The following is an 18405-nucleotide window of genomic DNA, read 5'->3' as shown; positions in this document are numbered from 1 at the left end:
TTCCCGAAATATAAATAGTGACCTTCGTAGTGTTCAAAACATGCCGCAAAATGCTCTTCCGGTATAGCCTTGGATCGATTTCTCTTTTCTTTGTTTCGATTTCTCTCTATCTTTTCCATAGATTCAAAACGGTGTCTACGGAGTCGCCTCTTGAGTTTAGCGAAGAGACAGACGTCTCTTGATGCTAAGCTGCTTTACGATGGTTGCGGAAAGATATGAGTTGAGGTTGTGACGAAATGATCACGAAAATGTGATGCAAAAACATCACGTTTTTGGCACCAATCGACACATCATTTTGCTGAGGCCCAAATGATAACTCAAAATGGATTTCATTGAAATATTTGATCAGTAAGATGTCCAACAAGGTCAGTAAGATCTATGACTGTCAATCGACGATATTGGACCACTAATTTTTTGATATTATTGACGTGTAGCTCATTAAAGGATGTTGTTGGTGGTTCTGGCTGTGCCTTGTTTTCACTGTGCAATTTCACTACGACAAAAATTTGAAGGAACTGTAAAGATGAAAGGAATTAACCGTAAGCTTGAACCGAATTTGATGCGATTCTTTCGCTGTTTTCGTCAGCAGATAGCAGAAAACCAATTATGTCCGTTGCCAAAACAGCATAATGAGGAGGATTGTCAGTTAGATAGATCCGTACTCCTAAACAGAGCGAATCGTGGTTTTCTATAATCTTACCAGGTCCTTTTGGTTTGCCCCAGAACCCAACGATTCTGTACATAAAAGAGTTCTGTTTGACACACTTTCGCGCTAGATAGAAAAGGTCACTGTATCATGTTAGTTTGTTATCAAACCAAACACCTAAAAATTTAAAACAGTCGACAATGTTTATCTTTTCGTTTTACAGTAATCACACATGGTTTTCCTTCTTTTAATTCATGTGGAACCCAATTAGACTTTGTTCTAATCATTCCCATGACACTAACATGTTTGGAAACTGCCGCGTGTGTGGTCAACTCCTAACATTTCTGCAAGTTTATTTTGCGTCTAACATGCAAGTTATGTTTTTTTTTCAAAACACAGAAGAAATCCGCTCGGTTCGGCAGTTAGGACAAGACTGATTTTTTTATCACAGATATGGGTTAGCGCAGAGGTCTCAAACACGCGGCCCGCGACCACCTCCGCGGAGTATATAATTACGTTAAACCAGTCAGGATAGTCAGCAGTAAGTCACACAAAAATGGTTCTTGTCGGTTCAGCTACCGGCACAGAAGAGACCGATACGATTTATTTCAAATCCAAACCAAATCAAAGTGCGAATTCAATGAAAAATTCAAAAAATTCAATGAAAAAACATTTTCTTTATGTGGTGCGGCCCGCCGACTAGCTGTTACTTCCCTCTGCGGCCCGCCGACTAGCTGTTACTTTCCTCTGTGGCCGACATGCTAATATGAGTTTGAGACCTCTGGATTAGTGGATGTTAGTTGTCTGCTGCCACCTGCATCTGTGCTACGAGCGTGGGAACTTACCCTCTGCTTGACCGCTGACATCCGATACTGCTCGTTGGTGTGTCGGAATGTTTATATTTGTCACCGCGCTGTGCCGGTGGCCGGTGGCTGTGACGTCGCTAACGTGGTTCTAGCGCATATCAAGTGTGGGAAACTATGAAACCGGGCTTAAGAACTGCATACGACCATATGTTGCATCCTGATCGAGCAATGTTGTTAATTCTTCATCATCAAACTTTTTTGGCTGTACAGACTGCTCGTGGTCTTCCAGCTGCAGTTGCAGTTGCGGTTGCACTTTCAAACCGCGTAAACCATATCTGACACGTTCTCTCGCTTATATTTTAAAAACCTCTCAGTCTAATGTCGATCATCATAAAAGACTAAACAGGTTTAAAAAATTTGAAAACGGCAGTCAGATTGCAGCAACATTAAACAGCCCAAAAAATCGGTCGATTGCTTTATTGTGTTACCTATATAATTTATGATGTTAAGTACTTCAACAACTCAACATGTGTTAGTTACGTATGTCATCGATAGCTCTTGGGATACCAACACCACTTGGAACCATTTCCACTACCGTCACCACTGCCACAGATAACATTGTCGTCCGATTCCTCATCATCTTGTGGCTGTCGAAGCCGTCGAAGCTGAGTGAATATGGACCCTATTACCAAATTCGAACTCTAATTCGAACAAAAAGTTCACTCGAACGTTTATTTGAGTTCATTTTGCCATAGCTTTCTCTTTCTGCCTTCTCTCTTGCTGTATTCTGCTTCTCTTACTGTGTTCACTCTAACGATCGAGTTTCGAGTTCGGGTTTCAAAATAGGGGGGTATAGCCGGTAGTTTTATAGTGTGTTATTTTTGTGCGACCTCTTCAGCAACAATGTGTGTTAGTTGTGGTTCGTCGAGATGCGCGGCACAGCTGTACAATACCGTATTTAGTCTTAACCGTCATGTGCAACTCAGCCACGTGATAGTCGTCGTTTGTCTGTCGACATGATCGCGGGTTGATTGATCTTTGTTATCGATGTTTGTGAAAAACTCTGCTTATCGCCTTATGACGCAGCGATTACTACTCGGCACCGCTGTAGCGGCTAATCAATTCTCCTGTACGTGGCCCAAAATAGCAACACCCTGTGCTAATTAAAGTATCCAATGCAGAATCATAAGCGCCGAGGGTAGTCGGCATGATGAAATGTCGCTCCCCCAGTCTACCCTGCATGTTCTTCACGTGCGAATGAGTGTATCACGTTATGCATTCAGTTCGTGCGAACAGTGACAGGTGCGATCGACAACACATACTGGCGAGCAGATTAGTGCGGTGCAACATCGACCGTACGACAGTGTCCGGTGTAAGTAAATAAAGCACATTTAGTAACAAAACAAGGCATCCAAACCAATTATCCTTAATCTAAGGGGTCTGAAAATTAAATGCTACGGCATTTAAGATCTTCGATCAAAAATGAAAGTATTTTTTACATTTGTTCAGGCTGGTCAAATAAGAGTTCTCTTTTTAATGTGGTTATAGAACAACAACGGCTTAATATTTTTCGATGTTTGAACATTTACTTGAATGGTCGATTCATCATATCTATGTATAAAATACAATTTTTGTTGCAGAAAATAGGGAAATATGAAAAACTTATTCCAAAGTGATAGATCTTCAACTCAAACGGTACGTTATTTGAAAAGCTCATTTCATTTAAACTCACCTCCACCTCGGGAGCTATGTTAATAAGCGGAATCTTTGTTTTTGGGTACGGAAAACCCACGCGTCGTGCAAGAGAAACCGTATGTCGCCGTATGTCCGGCTACATCAGTCGCCGTATGAATGAATGTAGCCGGAACCGCTGAAGGCGTACGCTACCAAGCAAATTTAGTTGATTGGTTCTTCTACGAAATTGGAGCAGAAAATTTAGATATCATTTGGTTTAAACAAGACGACGCTACCTGCCATATAGCGACAGCCACGATCGGTTGTTTGCGCCGCATCTTCGGACAGCGAATAATTAGCAGAAATGGTGCTGTGAACTGGCCTTCAAGAAGCAGCGATTTGAAACAATTTGAATATTATCTTTCGGCTGCGGTAAAAGATAAATGTTACGTGATCAAACCAGCAACAATTGACGACCTTAATACCGAAATTCAAATTGCCATTGCCGAGACAGAATCAGATACAATCAAAAAGGTACTCAAAAATAGGTCGACATAATGGACTACTACCAAGCCAGCCGTGGAGGACATTTGACCAAACTTGTTTTTCATTAAAAAAAAAATAGAAGAATCAACCTTTCAAATCAATGTTTAAGCATCGAAAACTATTAAGTCGTTTTTTTTATAACCAAATGATAAAGAGAACGCTTATTTGACAACCCTGTATTAAAGTCAATTACGAACTAGCACCGCCGCACCTTCCATCCATGAAATCCCGGCAATATCTACTCGCGTATCCTATGTTTGTTGAAATGCATTCAGTTCGCATTAAATAATAACACAACGACAACCTCACTCAGTGTGGTATATACGCGCAGTCATGTTTGCGGAGCGTTTTTTATATGGAGTCGATGCTGAAAGCTGTCGCCATGCAGTTGCGTATGTGATGGCTAGGCAGTTGTGTACGTGTTCTATATATTTTTAATGTCCAAACGTGGGATTTGGTAACTCCCGACTGTACGGCATTACTAGTAGTACAAATTTGGCGTGAACATATTATTATTAAGCAAGTAACAAGAAACCGCTGCTCAATGCGAAAACTTACTAATCCGGCTGCTACAATCGCCCAGCATTCCTGGCCTGTCGAACCTTCCACCGAGCGCCTTCGTCCATCAACTCGTTATACCCCTATCGTTATACGTTATCTTGTATCCACTCGATGCAATCTCGCCATATAAAACAGAATCTACCACGACCCCTCTGTCCTCCTGGACAACCTAAGAAGGCTTTCCGAGCTGGTTCGTCTTCCGCCTTTCTCATGACATGATCAGCTCATCGGAATCTGCGGAAGCGTTTTCGCTGTACGACAGTGAGGGCGCCGTACAGTACGCACAGCTTGCTATTGTAGCGGCTACTCCATTGTACCTCCATACATACGGGATAAAAAATTAATCTGAGAATCTTCTTCTTAGACGCAGCTAAGAGGGCTTCATCAGTTTTGGACAGAGTCCATGTCTCATTTGATAACGAATTTTTAAATTCGGAAATTCGTAAACATGTAGTAAAAACTTGGACATTTACGGAATGGGATGATATATATTATGTTGTTTATCAATTTCGGAGCCTCGATTAGAAAAACACATTTTTATAGATTGAATTACGCTTTATTGTTCAGTATGGCCTTCCTGAACGTCAATAAACTTGTTCCCAGGAGACTCCAATTTATAAATTCCATCCCTGAAGTGATAATTTGGAAGGACTTCAAAATACGTTTCCGCAGCTGTTATGCCGCCATCATTTGATGAAAAACGCTTTTCATGCATATTTTTTTAGGTCCGAAAACAGATGGAAGTCACTAGGGGCCAAATCTGACGAATACGGTGGATACTCTAACAATTCGATTTATTGATTGATGATTTCGAAATATTAAATTATCAATTAATTCATGGATTTTTCCCATTTTCCTCTATTTGAGTTGGTCTAAAAGGTTATAACAATAATCTAAATACCGCATTTTTCCGTGTATAACGCGCACCCATATTTTAAGAGAAAAAAATTGGAAAAAAGTTTTTATTTTACATTTTTCATATATGGGATAACCAACAAACACCCAATGATAATAATGTATTATTCTAAATATTCCAATAATATTCTATATTATTCTACATGTATATTATTCTATATTATTATATAAATATTCTAAAGTAGACTAAAGATAAAATGCGTATACATTGCAAAAGACATACTAGTATTTTATATATCGTAATAATCTTCAAACTCAGATTCACTGCTCTCTGACAAATTGATATTCTCTAATTGCTCTTCAATGTACTCCTCATTGTCACTCTCTGAAGAGTCCTCATAAATTGCGACATCTTCAGATCCATCCATAGCGTTGCTGATGCCACATTTTTTGGATGATTTCACAACAACTTCTGTTTTAACTCCCTGCCATAACTTAATGACCCACTCGACAACTTCAGAAATCTATATGTTCTATTATATGTAACGATATTGTATGGATAATTATATTCCTAACAAATGTTTCATTTCATAATTTATTCAATAATACCATAAAATATGTACCTAAAAGGGCGCATTTGTAAGTTTAGAGGAGACAAAATTTTTACTCCCCTTGTATAACGCGCACCCAGATTTTAGAACTAAAAAAATTGGGAAAAAGGTGCACGTTATACACGGCAAAATACGGTATATTGTTTTACCAGTTTGCTAGTAATCCGCTAACAAAATCCCATTTGCATCCCAAAAACATGATACCAACATCGGTTTTGGCAATTTCTGGACACGAACTCGTTTCGAAGTCGAAGATCCAGGTCCACAACATTCTTTAGACATTCGTGTTGATTAAGGTTCATGGTAATTGATCCAAATCACATGCATAGCGATGATTGAATGCACAAAATCCACTCTATCGTTTCGAAAAAGCTCTAAAGGACCAAACACACCGAGCGGAAATTCACTTTATAGGACCTTTCACACTGGTTGCGAACCGGGGCGAAAGGCAACAGAAAAGTCTTTGGGCTCATAGTAGCGCTCCTGTATCTGAACTATGCTATTGTTTTGGTAGAAATTCGGTTTCCAGTGTGCTATATTTTGGTATATTTGGTATATTTGGTACCCAGTGAGCAAAGTTGAGTGCCTGGACCGCAATTTCACGTTCATTTTTCACGAACTTTTCGCGAACGAGTCGCGGTCTCATACAAATTTTGTATGGGCCAGTTAATTAGGACCCTTAATCGTTCGCGAAACGGCGCAAAGAACGGTTCGCGAAAAATTAACTCTCTAGCGTGACCCCCTTGTCTCCCTCTCTCCTGTGTGTCCCCTCTCTTTCTTCGTTTTCTTTCTCCCATATTCCCCCCTAGCCAAAATAACACAGTTGGTTCGGTTTCGAAGCATATATTTTCCCTCTCTTTTTTGTTCTATTATTCACTCTTCACACTTCACTAAAGCGGTCGCTGGTGGTGACGCCGTAGTCATGTTACAAGTGTTGCATTGGAATCCTATGCATCCAAGCTGAACATCTGAAACGAGCAAAGCGAAAACATTTCAACATTATTTGATATTCACTGAATACTGTCCACTAAACTTACCTGGATTATTTCTATCAGGATCACACGCGATGGAACGAAGAACACTTGCACTTCACTTGGAGCAAAATCGACTGCCCGTTCTCTCTCGGACTTATAATTTTTACTCGATCTCGCTATCTCTTTTTTGTATTCCTCTTCCTTTCGCTCGTCTGTTCGTCTTCGCGTTCGCATGGCCCCTCGGCTCTGAAACCCTACCCTCCCTGTAAATGAAACCCACAAGCTAGCGCATGAAACCTCCTCCTCTCGTCGTTTCTTCCGCTCTTTTACCCCTGTACCTACGAGCGGTCCCTCATGAACCGGCCCGCTCGCCCCTTCTCGTCTTCGTCGCAGGCAGAGGGGCGTTCGGATTCATCCGTTTCAGCCTTCCTCGCCCTCGTCGCAGGGGTAGCTCGGGCACTCAATTTTGCTCACTGGGTAAAAAAACACTCATCGGCCATGGTTGGCTACATGAGTGGCGATATTCCCAGTGGACAAAATTGAGTGCCTCAGCTTTTCTCACATGGAGTTTCGAGGGACAAACCAGGGACCAACCACGGACAAACGACGGACCAGTGTTTTTCGTTCATACAAATCCCCATACTGAGAAGCCCTGATCCCTCGTTGGCGGATTTTCGTCCCTCGAATTTATTTCTCGAAATGGCCCCTTTTCTCCCTCTCTCTTATATGTCCCCTCTCTTTCTTTCTCTCGTATTCCCTCCCTTCCATTCGAGAAATGAAAATGCTTCGGGTTTCGGCTTCGGTTCGGTATCGGTTTATTGTTCGTTCTCTTTTTGTCTGTTTCGCTCGCTCGCCGATTCACTCTTCCCTATAGGGCATACCTATTCGTGCATTTCTGGCTGGCGCTATGCTGCGTTGGTGGTGGTGTGAGGTTCTTGTGGTGGTGCGTAATGCATCACATTATCGGTGGCTCCAGGGGGTGTTGTTTTCGGTGTTGATGCGTAGATCGTTTCGCTCGTCGTTTTCGATGCATTTCACAAAGGAAGAAAATAAAGTAAATATTTGTTAGAGCTTTTGCATTGCATTCCTGTAATTTTATCTTACCTTCTCCACTAACGTGACGAGACGACTGAAACGAGCAAAGTGAAAAATTTTCAACATTATTTTACTATGACTGAATACTGTCCACTAAACTTACCTGGATTATTTCTATCAGGAACAAACGTGATGGAAAGAGAAGCACTAGCACTTGGTACTTTGCACTGGGCGCTTAAAAAAATACAGAGGTAGAGGGGGACAGAGAATTTTGCCTCGATCTCGCTGTCTCTTTCTTTTTCTATTTCTCTTCTTTTCCCTCGCTGTTCGTCTTCGTGTTCGCATGGCCTCTTTGCTCTCGCACCCTACCCTCCCCATGTAATTCAAACCCACAAGCTGACGCGTGAAAGCACGCCTCGCGGCGTTCCCTCCACTCCTTTCCGCCGCTGCCCAGAAGCGGACCCTCATGAGCCGGCCCGCTCGTTGCATTGAGCGTCACGCTCGTCCTCCCCCGGCCTCGTCGCAGGCAGAGGGGCGTTCGATCTCACTCGTTTCAGCCTTCCTCCGCCGCGTCGCAGGCAGAGGGGCAGCCTCGGGCTCTCAAAATTGTTCACTGGGCGGCGTCTAACACGTAGGCTTTCCAGGCCCAGAAGGAGGCAGCGGGAGTTGTACGGTGGAAAAAGTGAAGGATCATTCCACCTAAGTTTTCTTACTGCGTAGCGCGTGAATTGTGCTATGTGTTGGTTGTGGGATGTTGTGGGCGATGGGGAAAGTGGCGATGTTGCCTATTTTGTGGATGTCTGATATACAGCGACATTCACAATCGATATTTTGCGTCCCGACTTAGGCCCGTGGTCACTAGATGGACCACTCCATAAAAGATACAAGCAACGAGAATGGAGCGTCTCACAGTAACAGTGTAACGTCGAGATGAAGCGTTCGTTGCCGCTGATCAGTAACATTTTTGGTTGCCGTAAATTTGTACAACGGCACTATGCTCCCAGCGTTGAATTAAGAATGATGATGATGAATCTGTACTAATGAAATCCCTGTTCTGTCTGGACAAATAAAATGAGTCTTGAAAGTGCCTTCAAAAGAAACTTATCGTACATATCAGGTCCTTGGACTGAAACTTACGATTTTACAATAGATGGCGTTACTCACTAAATATAATAATTTTTTTAAATGAAATATGTGTTTGAAAGCTACTGTCATTACGCATCTAACACAAGAATAGGTTTTTTTGTTAAAGTGTAAACAAAACCTTTTATAAGCATTTGAATATGTCAAATTTTGTTCCTGGTAAAGCGTTTTTGCGGGGAGTACTTTTTCATTACTGCTTACACGGAAGAAAAAGGGGTTCTTGTCAATCGTCACTGGTAATGAAAAGGGGAGTTATTACAAGAATCCTAAACCCAAAAAGCCCTGGATACAGCCTGGTGAACCAGGTCCATCGAAGCCAAAGCGAAATTTTCAGTTTTCAACGGTTATGATGTGCATATGGTGGGATACGAAAAGTGTGGTGTACTTTGAGCTTATAAAACCTAATGAAATTATTGAAAGACAATTCCGTTAACAACATTTAATGCATTTGAAGCAAAATTTTGGCCATAAAACGACGATAATGGGATGAAAGACATGATACACTGATTTTTCGAAACGAAAAAACTCGACCCCACATCGCAAAACCCGTCAAAATCTATCTCGAAAATGTCAGATGGGAATTGTTAACCAGATTTACCAGATGGTGCTCTTTCGTACTAGTATTTGTTCCATTACATGAGTAACTATTTGGCAGCACCGCGGGTCCCTTAACACATCGTTCAAAAAGTCCCGGGACTAACTATGAAAACATCATTTTATCGGCAAAATTCTTTATTATTCATCAAGATAATCTTCTTCAAATGTAATACAGTCATTCCAGCATTCTCTAACTTTCCAATGCCATGTTTGTAGAACGATTTGTTTTTGACTCAAAATGAGCCTCAGTAGCAGCGATCACCACCTCATTCGAGCTATAGCTTTTTTCCCGGAGCATTTTTTTGAGATCTCTAAAGAGCCAGTAGTCGCTGGGGGCAAGATCCGGTGAGTACGGAGGATGAGAAAGCAGTTGGAAGCTTAAAGGTCCCCACACACAGGGAACGTTAATTACGTTTCGACGCGACGCTTTTTCGGACCTTTCACACCGGTTACGAACGGGAGCGACAGGCAACGGAAAAGTCTTTCGCCCTCTCGTTCGGGCGAAAACAATTAGACATCTTGGGTAGTTAAAAACTAATCGAAGATTACTCAATTGACGTTTTTTTTTGTTGTATCACAAGCATGCAAAATAATTTTCACTTAATTATTAATTGTAATACAAACACAAATTCATCATGAAACTATTTTAATTCTCGCACCAAAAATTCAATGTGTCTTGAACATTCAAACTTCGCCCCACTCACCCAAAAACCAAGTATACGAACTTTGGCCAAAGTTTTTAAGCGACACAAAAGGAGCGTTGTCTTTTCATACAGATTCGTCGTCGCCGTACGAAGTTTTCGTCGACGACGGTGTGAAGGGTCCCATAGAATCCCATACGAGACAACGCGTCGTTCGCTACGCTACGTTAATTTCATTTTGGTGTGCAAAGGCCTTAATTCGTTGAATTTGGTCATCGTTTTGATTTGTGATCGTTTGTTCCATTGTGAGCAAACGCGGCAGCCATTTGGAGAAGTCCTATTTCATAGCCAATTTTTGGTGCAAAATAGTAAAGGGATCGATTGAAAAGTAATGAGCCTTCCCGCGCGGAGCGTCCGGCAAGCGACCAACCGAATCGGCTTGTGGGGGAAAATGTAGGTTGGACCTTCCCCTTCCACGGGAAACCGGTCCCAGTTCACTGGCAACAGCGGTGCAGTCAACATCGCTCCGCGCGTGAAAGTTGTTTTAAAAGTGTGTTACGATTTTGCAGTGGCGAAAATGCAGCGATCGTTGGATCAACTTTAATGCGCCGGCGCACACCGCCTTCCTCTGCACCTCTGCACTGGCTAAGATGGGGGTTCCGGTGCTTCCCCACCCTCCCTATAGCCCAGACCTGTCCCCCCCGGACTTTTTCTTGTTCCCGCTCGTGAAAAGGAACCTGAAGGGAAGGCGTTTCGACTCCATCGAGGCGATCCAAAAAGCTATGACAGCCGAATTGAACGCGATTCCGGCGGATGAGTTTAAAAAATGTTTCCTGCAGTGGAAGGACCGCTACCAGCGGTGTATTGACGCTCAAGGGTCCTATTTTGAAGAATATTAGTTGTGTAAGCCAAAAGGTTTAATAAAACTGCTTAAAAAATATAAGGCTCATTACTTTTCAATCGGACCCTGTAAATACACTACCGGTTGAAATGTTCAACATCTTAGCTATATCGCGCACTTTCATTTTGCGGTCACTCATCACGATTTTCAATACTTTCTTGGTGTTTTCGGGAGTTACTGCCTCATTTGGCCGACCCGAACGTTCCGCATCAATTGTATCAGCACGACCTTTTTTCAAGTCAGCATACCTCCGACAAATGGTTGTTTTTGACGGAATAGAGTCCGGATAACGTTTTTCAGGCCATTGCTGAGCTTGAACAGTGCTTTTTCCCATTGGAAAACAATGTTTTATCAACACACGAAACTCGTTTTGGCCCATTTTTTCCATGATTGCAAAAGTAGCATCACTTTAACCACTATAGCTTTCTTGGTTATGTTTGGAATTACGTCAAATTTTGACACACCTCATCTGAAGGTTGGTACTTCTGAACCTTGGTATATAAATGGCATTATTAGCGCCATCTCTATGTTAGTCCCGGGACTTTTTGAACGATGTGTTATTATGAACGTATTGAAAAAAGGGACTCTGAGGGGATCGCTGATAGAGATAAGAAGTTCTATCGACACGGAATCGAGGAAAAATCTAAAAGGTGGCAGAAAGTAGTGGCTAGCGGTGGCCAATATTTTAAAGAATAAAAAAAACTTTGTTAAACAAAATAAATCGTTTTTGCCGATCCAAAAAATCGTAAGTTTCAATTCAAGCTCCTGATACTTTATATTGTTGTATAATCTTTCAATCAGGGAACGTTCCGGTTAGCCAGTGAATACGTGCTGAAGTCATTGAAGAGAGGTCGTGAAACGCTTCTCACACTACTGGAGGCATTCGTCTATGATCCACTGTTCGATTGGGCGATCACCGAAGAGGCAGGCGGTGGACCGATGCCGACCGCCACCGAAATCACCGTTTCAACCATGTCAACGGCTCTGTCGTCTGGTGGCGACGGCTCAGCCACTCTAGCTAAAGGTGGCACCACAGGGTCCAAATTCATAGGAAGGGCGAAACGGCAGTTGGAGCGCGAGGTCACACGGGATACACTCGCCATCCGATTTGCCGAGTGCCGCGTTGACTGGCAGCAGAACAGGGACGAACTGTTGCAGCAGGTGACAAGAATGCAGCATCTGCTGAAGGAGTTGGTCAGCGTGCGGGGAGAGCTTCGTGAATTGGACCAGAAACGCGTTCTCCTCTCCCAGCAAATGCAGCTTGTAAGTGAGGCTCAGTATCTGGACGCTTTCGGCAGCCACCCATTGGCGAGTCTCGCCCAGCGCTTGGCCATGCGGGCAAAGGTGCAGGACGAGCGTTCCGCGTTACTGAATCAGATGCAGGACGCAATGGCCGAGCACCAGCAGCACATGGACAATTACTACAAGTTCCGGCAGGCATACGCCAATGATCGTCTAGTGTGGCTCCTGGCTCCGCTGGAGCCTTTGCTTCCTAGCCATGCCGAACACGGATGGTCACCGCAGCTAGTGGCCTTTTTGGTAGAAACGGACCCTGACGATGAACGAGCCACCAACATAATAACGTTCGAGGGAGGCTGCTATGCCCGCTATTGCCAGGCACGAGTCCACGTCAACGAGCTTTTGACTGACCCGGCAATCGCCTGCATGCGCGAACAACTGACATACTACGGTAACCTCTCCAATGCGTTCGACCTGTACATCCGTCCTAACGTGGCGTTGCTTCCGTTGCACCCGGACATTGCTTACCGCAACTGGTACCAGCAGGTGCTTTGTTCGAAAGACACGAGTGAGGAGGTAGTGCAGGGAGTGTTGTGCGAACACAAGCACTTGATCGACGAGCGGATAGAAACCGACGCAAGTGCAGCTGTACAGTTAGAACATGTAGCGCAACTAGGTAAACAGCGCAGCGAGGATTGGTCTCAGAGACTGTCAAGTTTGCGTACCTCCTGGCGGCCTCAAGGCAGCTTGGCCTCAGTATTGAATGAAGACATAAATTTGCCTCAAACGCAAAATCAGACAACCACGGACAGTGGCCTGTTCCTAGGTCGATGCTACGTGACCACTATGCAGATCATCGAGCTAACGCACTTGCTATTGCAGGCTGAGAGAGGCTTTCTCATGTCCCCTGTTGATGGACGGTCAGTCGAACTCGACGAACTGTTCACGTTCGTGCGTCATCTTCAAGTACGATGTCATGAGCTGACGGGGTACGCTTGGCCGCAGATAACCGCGCCTTCCATCACACTAGCCATCAATCGGGCGTATACGGTGTACAAAGAGGTCCACCGGTTCCACGAGCATACCACACAATTCGTGCTACCGTTGTTATCGATCGCGGCCGATCTTTTTCCGGTTGTGGAGCCTTGTGCCTTACTGCAGCTGGATCAACGTTTAGAACAGTTGCTCGAACACATCATGAATCCCCCAGACAAGACATCGTCAGGCGAAAAGGTCTCTTTGGCGGGAATTGATCTGAATGAGTCGTTAGCGCAGGTCGACGAACTTCAATGGCAGTGGGACGAACATATTCGAGCTCTGCAAGATCAGGCGATGCGGCAGCATGGAGAAACGACTGTCGGCTGCGAAGGAATTACAGTGATGGTATTACTCAAGCAGTTGAACGACACGTTCGACCAAGTGATGGAGCAGGGTACTGGTGAACCTCTGGCGGGGGACGAACTCATTGACGACGAGCGATTGTTGCGTATCGTAGATATTTTCGTATACGCAATGAACCTTGGAAATGTAAGTAATATGCCTCGGCTGGCCTTCTGTTCCTTTTCTTTTCATCTCACTTCTACTTCGTTTCAACTACAGTCGGCAACGGTCCCAGCGATGCAGACACTTCGTGCCAAACTATGCAATATTGCTCGTTGCCAAGCGATAGTTCAGTTTGTCCAAGGTGCCACGTACGCGGTGCTGCGAAAAGGGCTTCAGTACGACCCGGTTAAACTACTTGCCCCGCTTCGCACTTTTGTGGTGCGCTTCTTAAGACTTCAGCTCGCCGGACGGACAGCGATGGCAGTAGCAGGTCTGTGTTACGCCGCCACGCAGGCCATTAGCACGCAGCATGCCTCGGAGTCGATGGCACACCACCTGACTTCCCAGCACGGAGCTGTACACATCGTAATGGCGGAGTATAGCTGTGAGCTGTATGCGTTGCTATTTGTCCACCAAGACCCATCGTTTGCGGGCTCGATTGTATTAGCTAAAAAACACCTTCAGTCACTTGCTCCACTGGTCATGCGCTACTACGAGCAGGTCTTCACCGAGGCGCAACAGTGCGTGTTGCGGCACGTCTGTTACCGAGCGGAGAGCGTGGTGGTGGGAGCGGAAGCCATTGTTCAAGCATGCACGTGGCTACAGGGGATTAGCGAAGACTCATCGGCATGTAGTCGAGCAGGTTTCTTACGACTGCTAGAAGAGAACGTAGTAAAACTGACGCGGCTCGGATCATTACTGGTCGAGGGGACAGCCGCCACCTTCACCGTCTGCACCGATGAGATGTGCCGCCAACTCGCCTGGGCGGCGGCCATTCACCCGCCACTTTGTCACCCGGACATCGTCACTAACTTCCAGCACCACACTGTTCAGCAGGTTCGGACGCTCGAACGCTTTCGCATTACCATCGATCAACTCACTCGCCATGCCAGCGCTGTCTTGCGGTTCGAACAGGTGCGGAATGTCTTCAGCGAAGCCGTACGGAAAGTGTCTGCCAAGTTCCGCTGTCTGATGGAGGGCCATCAAAAACTACAGTCAAAGGAGGTGGCGTGCGCAACGCTCGTGTCGCACACGGAAGAGGCGTTAGTCGAGCTTCTGGATCCTGAAGGGGTGATCGACCACACGTGGATAAGCAACGTACGAGCCCTGGTCGATGAAATGAATGACCAACTTCTAACAAAAATAGACAGGCTAACGCAAAATGAAAACACGCTTCAAGACGCCCTCTACATCGGAGGCCACAAGCTGCGCAACGCGGTGACGACACACGAGACCATCGCCGGCGACATCAGGTCTCTGCTGAAAACGCAGCTGAGGTTCAGTGAGTCATTAGCGCTGCGCGAGTACTTGCAACACTACAAGCGTTTCTTGGAGCTGCTCACTGAGGTGTGCTTCGTGACACTGAGCAAGGATTACACGGACGTCCTAGTCGATCGCGTGATGTTGAACATACAAGAAATAATCGTTCTTCTGCCTGTCGTGTTTGAGCAACTGTTTCAGTTTGATTGGCCGGATGACCATGAGGGTGAAGCAGTCAAAGCCATTAACGTTTTGCCGCTTACAGCATCGTCCACAGCGGAGAGAAGCGCAGACGCAGGTACAGGGGCAGACGTTGGCACAAACCGACATGTCCAAAGTAAGTGAATCCCTAGTCTGACGTTATAGGTTACCGTACTGAATCCATATTTTTACTGATTTATCTTGTTTCACTTCATCCCTTCCCCTTTTTTCTCATTCTCATTTCTCTCATTGCACCAGAGGACATACGGCGGCGGGAGCAAAAGCGTAATACACACGCCGTTTCGGTGTGGCGCCGTATCCGTATGAAGCTTGAGGGGCTTGACCCCAACCCAAACAGGAGATTCGGTGTTTCAGAACAAGTTAACTGGATGATACAGCAAGCAATGGACCCTAGCAACCTGGCTGTGCTATATGAAGGCTGGACACCCTGGGTTTAGTTAGATGGTTTCTCAATACAAGATATCTAGTTTTGTGGTAAATGTTTTGGATAAACGAAATGGTTGTTTGCTAGACAAGATAGTGGAAATTTCAATTTGAATATAATATAATAATACTAGGTCACCCCGTAAATTTCGTTCGCAATAAATTGTATGATTTTGGAACATCAGCAAAAGATTGTTGGAAATACAAAATACAAAATACAAGGCCAAAACTGACGAAACTGTTTTAAGCCGTCTTCACACCAAAATGAACTGAACGTAACGTAGCGAACGACGCGTTGTTTCATATGGGATTCTTTGCGACCCTTCACACCGCCGTCGACGAAAACTTTGTACGGCAACGACGAATCTGTATGAAAAGACAACGCTCCGTTTGTGTCGCCTAAAAACTTTGGCCAAGGTTCGTATACTTGGTTTTTGGGTGAGAGGGGCGAAATTGTTTGACAGTTTGCTTCTGTTTTGTTTTGTTTCACGAAATTAAAATTGATGTTAGTTTGAAATAAAATAAAGTATTTCTGTTGTAGTCGGGTATAAAATGACATTAAATATGAAACACTTAAAAAAGATTATTTGAATTATAATTTTAATTATAAGGCATCCCGGGATGATAATATAGGGATCGATCGCTTAGCTTGAGTAACCGCGTGAACATCTCCACTTATTTTCAGAAACAGTATTACGTACCAATGAATGATTGAAGTAACAGTTGGTTCTACGAGCTTGGATCGTTTTAACAGTACGATGACTAGTACAAACCAACGCGAGTTATTATTCTCTGGTGTAACTTGGTAGAGCAAACATTTCGGTAAGACGCGAGTTAGCAACGCTCGCTGTCTCAACGGTCAGCCAACGGATTTTTCCTTTTTTTGTTGGTTTCATGTACCCACCAACGTCTCGTTGATAACAAAACGGCACTAATAAGCACTACTGCCCCATCATCCATTTCATTTACCATATTGACACGTAAAACAACGATGTAAGCGACTCAACGATTCAACTGATTTGAGAGATTTGCCAGACAGTCATAACACAACAACAAAGCATTCTTTAAATTTCGCCGCAAAATATTTTTTCTCTTGACAGATTAGTTGTGTTTATATACGCAAGTTCACGACATTGAGTTTGTGGTCGAGAATTAAAATAGTTTTTTGACGAATTTGTATTTGTATTACAAGTAATAATTAAGTGAAAAATTTCTTGCATGCTTGTGACACAAAAAAATGTCAAATGAGTAATCTTCGATTATTTTTGAACTACCCAAGATGTCTAATTGTTTTCGCCCGAACGAGAGGGCGAAAGACTTTTCCGTTGCCTATCGCCGCCGTCGTAACCGGTGTGAAAGGTCCGAAAAAGCGTCACGTCGAAACGCACGTAACGTTCCCTGTGTGAAGAGGGCTTTAGCCGCGTTCGACATGAAGATGTTCAGATTGATATATCGCCCCGTATGTGACAAGAGATTATGAAGCCGTTTCATCGGCCAACTAAGCAATGTATATCTCATTTTCGTGCAGCGTCTGTATATCGCCAAGCTCTGCATGTGAATGGCAGATGACAAAGCAATCCGTAACGTCTTCTTAGGCCCTCCAGAGTCCCTGTTGTCGTGGTAGGTTCCATTTAAACGGCAGGATTACATCGACAACAACGGGAGAAATGGGTTGGTAAGCGAAGGCACTCGACGCGCCAATCGCCCGGGCCCAAGATCTGTTAAAAGCGAGCAGTTTCACCCCGGCTTGTAACAACCTTGGCATTTGTTAAATGCAATGCTGTGCGAAAAACAGTGTAAAACTTACGGCGGAAAAGAACAAAAGGAACGATAAACGTAGATTAGAAAGACAACAATATAGAAATTAAGGATTTGTTGTTTGTTAAATAGTTGAGAATCAATCTACTGTCAGTCTAAAATACAGGGTGGCAACAAGAAAGTAATACACTCATTCGAGTGCCCATCGTTTTCATTTTTACAGCTATAGGTTCGATCTTTGTTTACTATTTGAAGAAGTACTATGTTTACAGTTTAGTCAGTCAGTCAGTCAGTTTAGACAGTCAGTGCTTGTGTTTCGTTCACCAGAAAATTGTAATGGATTTTTATAGAGAACAAATCAAGATCTTGCATCTTCAAAACCTCATAGACATTCAGATGAAGTGGAAGCTGTCAAATGTGAACTTGACCAGATTATTCGTGTACAGGACCATCAAACGTTTCAAGGAAACTGGTACAGTTGTCCCCAAAAAGAAACCGGGGGAAAAACGGGCTGTACGGACTTCAGCGGTAATCAAAGTGGAGAAGGAGCGTATTCGACGAATTCCGGTCCGCTTGGGAAGAAAAATGGCACGTGATATGAAAATGAGTCACACCTCCATGCAAAACATAATCGAAAAGGATCTTGGATATAGTCCTTTTAAGAAGCAGAGAATTCATGGCTTATCTCTCCAAAATATTACCGACAGGGTTGTCAGATGTCGGATGCTCCTGAAGACGCACGCTGCTCATAACATAATTTTTTCGGATAAAAAATTGTTCACTTTGGAGGCAACTGTGAACAAGCAAAATGATCGCGTCTATGGTGGAAGTCTTCGTGATATACCAACCGATAAATATAAATATATTAAATAAATATATTAAATAAATAAAAGAGAGGTAGAGGTAGGATATAATTGGAGTCTACAAGTACCAAAATTCGTCAACTGTGATGGTTTGGAGAGCAATATCAG

General features: G+C 43.9%; 1 protein-coding gene across 1 annotated transcript in view; it reads left to right on the top strand.

Moving 5' to 3' along the window:
* LOC131213746 (serine/threonine-protein kinase Smg1) overlaps nt 1-16673 on the top strand; it is a 72365-nt gene extending 55692 nt beyond the window's left edge. Inside the window, exons 5-7 of the mRNA XM_058207861.1 lie at nt 11792-13756; nt 13829-15368; nt 15491-16673. Coding sequence (XP_058063844.1) covers nt 11792-13756; nt 13829-15368; nt 15491-15690 — 3705 coding nt within the window. The 3' untranslated portion in view covers nt 15691-16673. The remainder of the gene's footprint in view (nt 1-11791; nt 13757-13828; nt 15369-15490) is intronic.
* Nucleotides 16674-18405: the final 1732 nt, after the last annotated feature.

The sequence above is a fragment of the Anopheles bellator genome, chromosome X (assembly GCF_943735745.2).
Source record: "Anopheles bellator chromosome X, idAnoBellAS_SP24_06.2, whole genome shotgun sequence".
Taxonomy (NCBI): domain Eukaryota; kingdom Metazoa; phylum Arthropoda; class Insecta; order Diptera; family Culicidae; genus Anopheles; species Anopheles bellator.
Note: the sequence above shows the minus strand (reverse complement) of the source record. Positions and strands in the feature narration are given on the sequence as shown.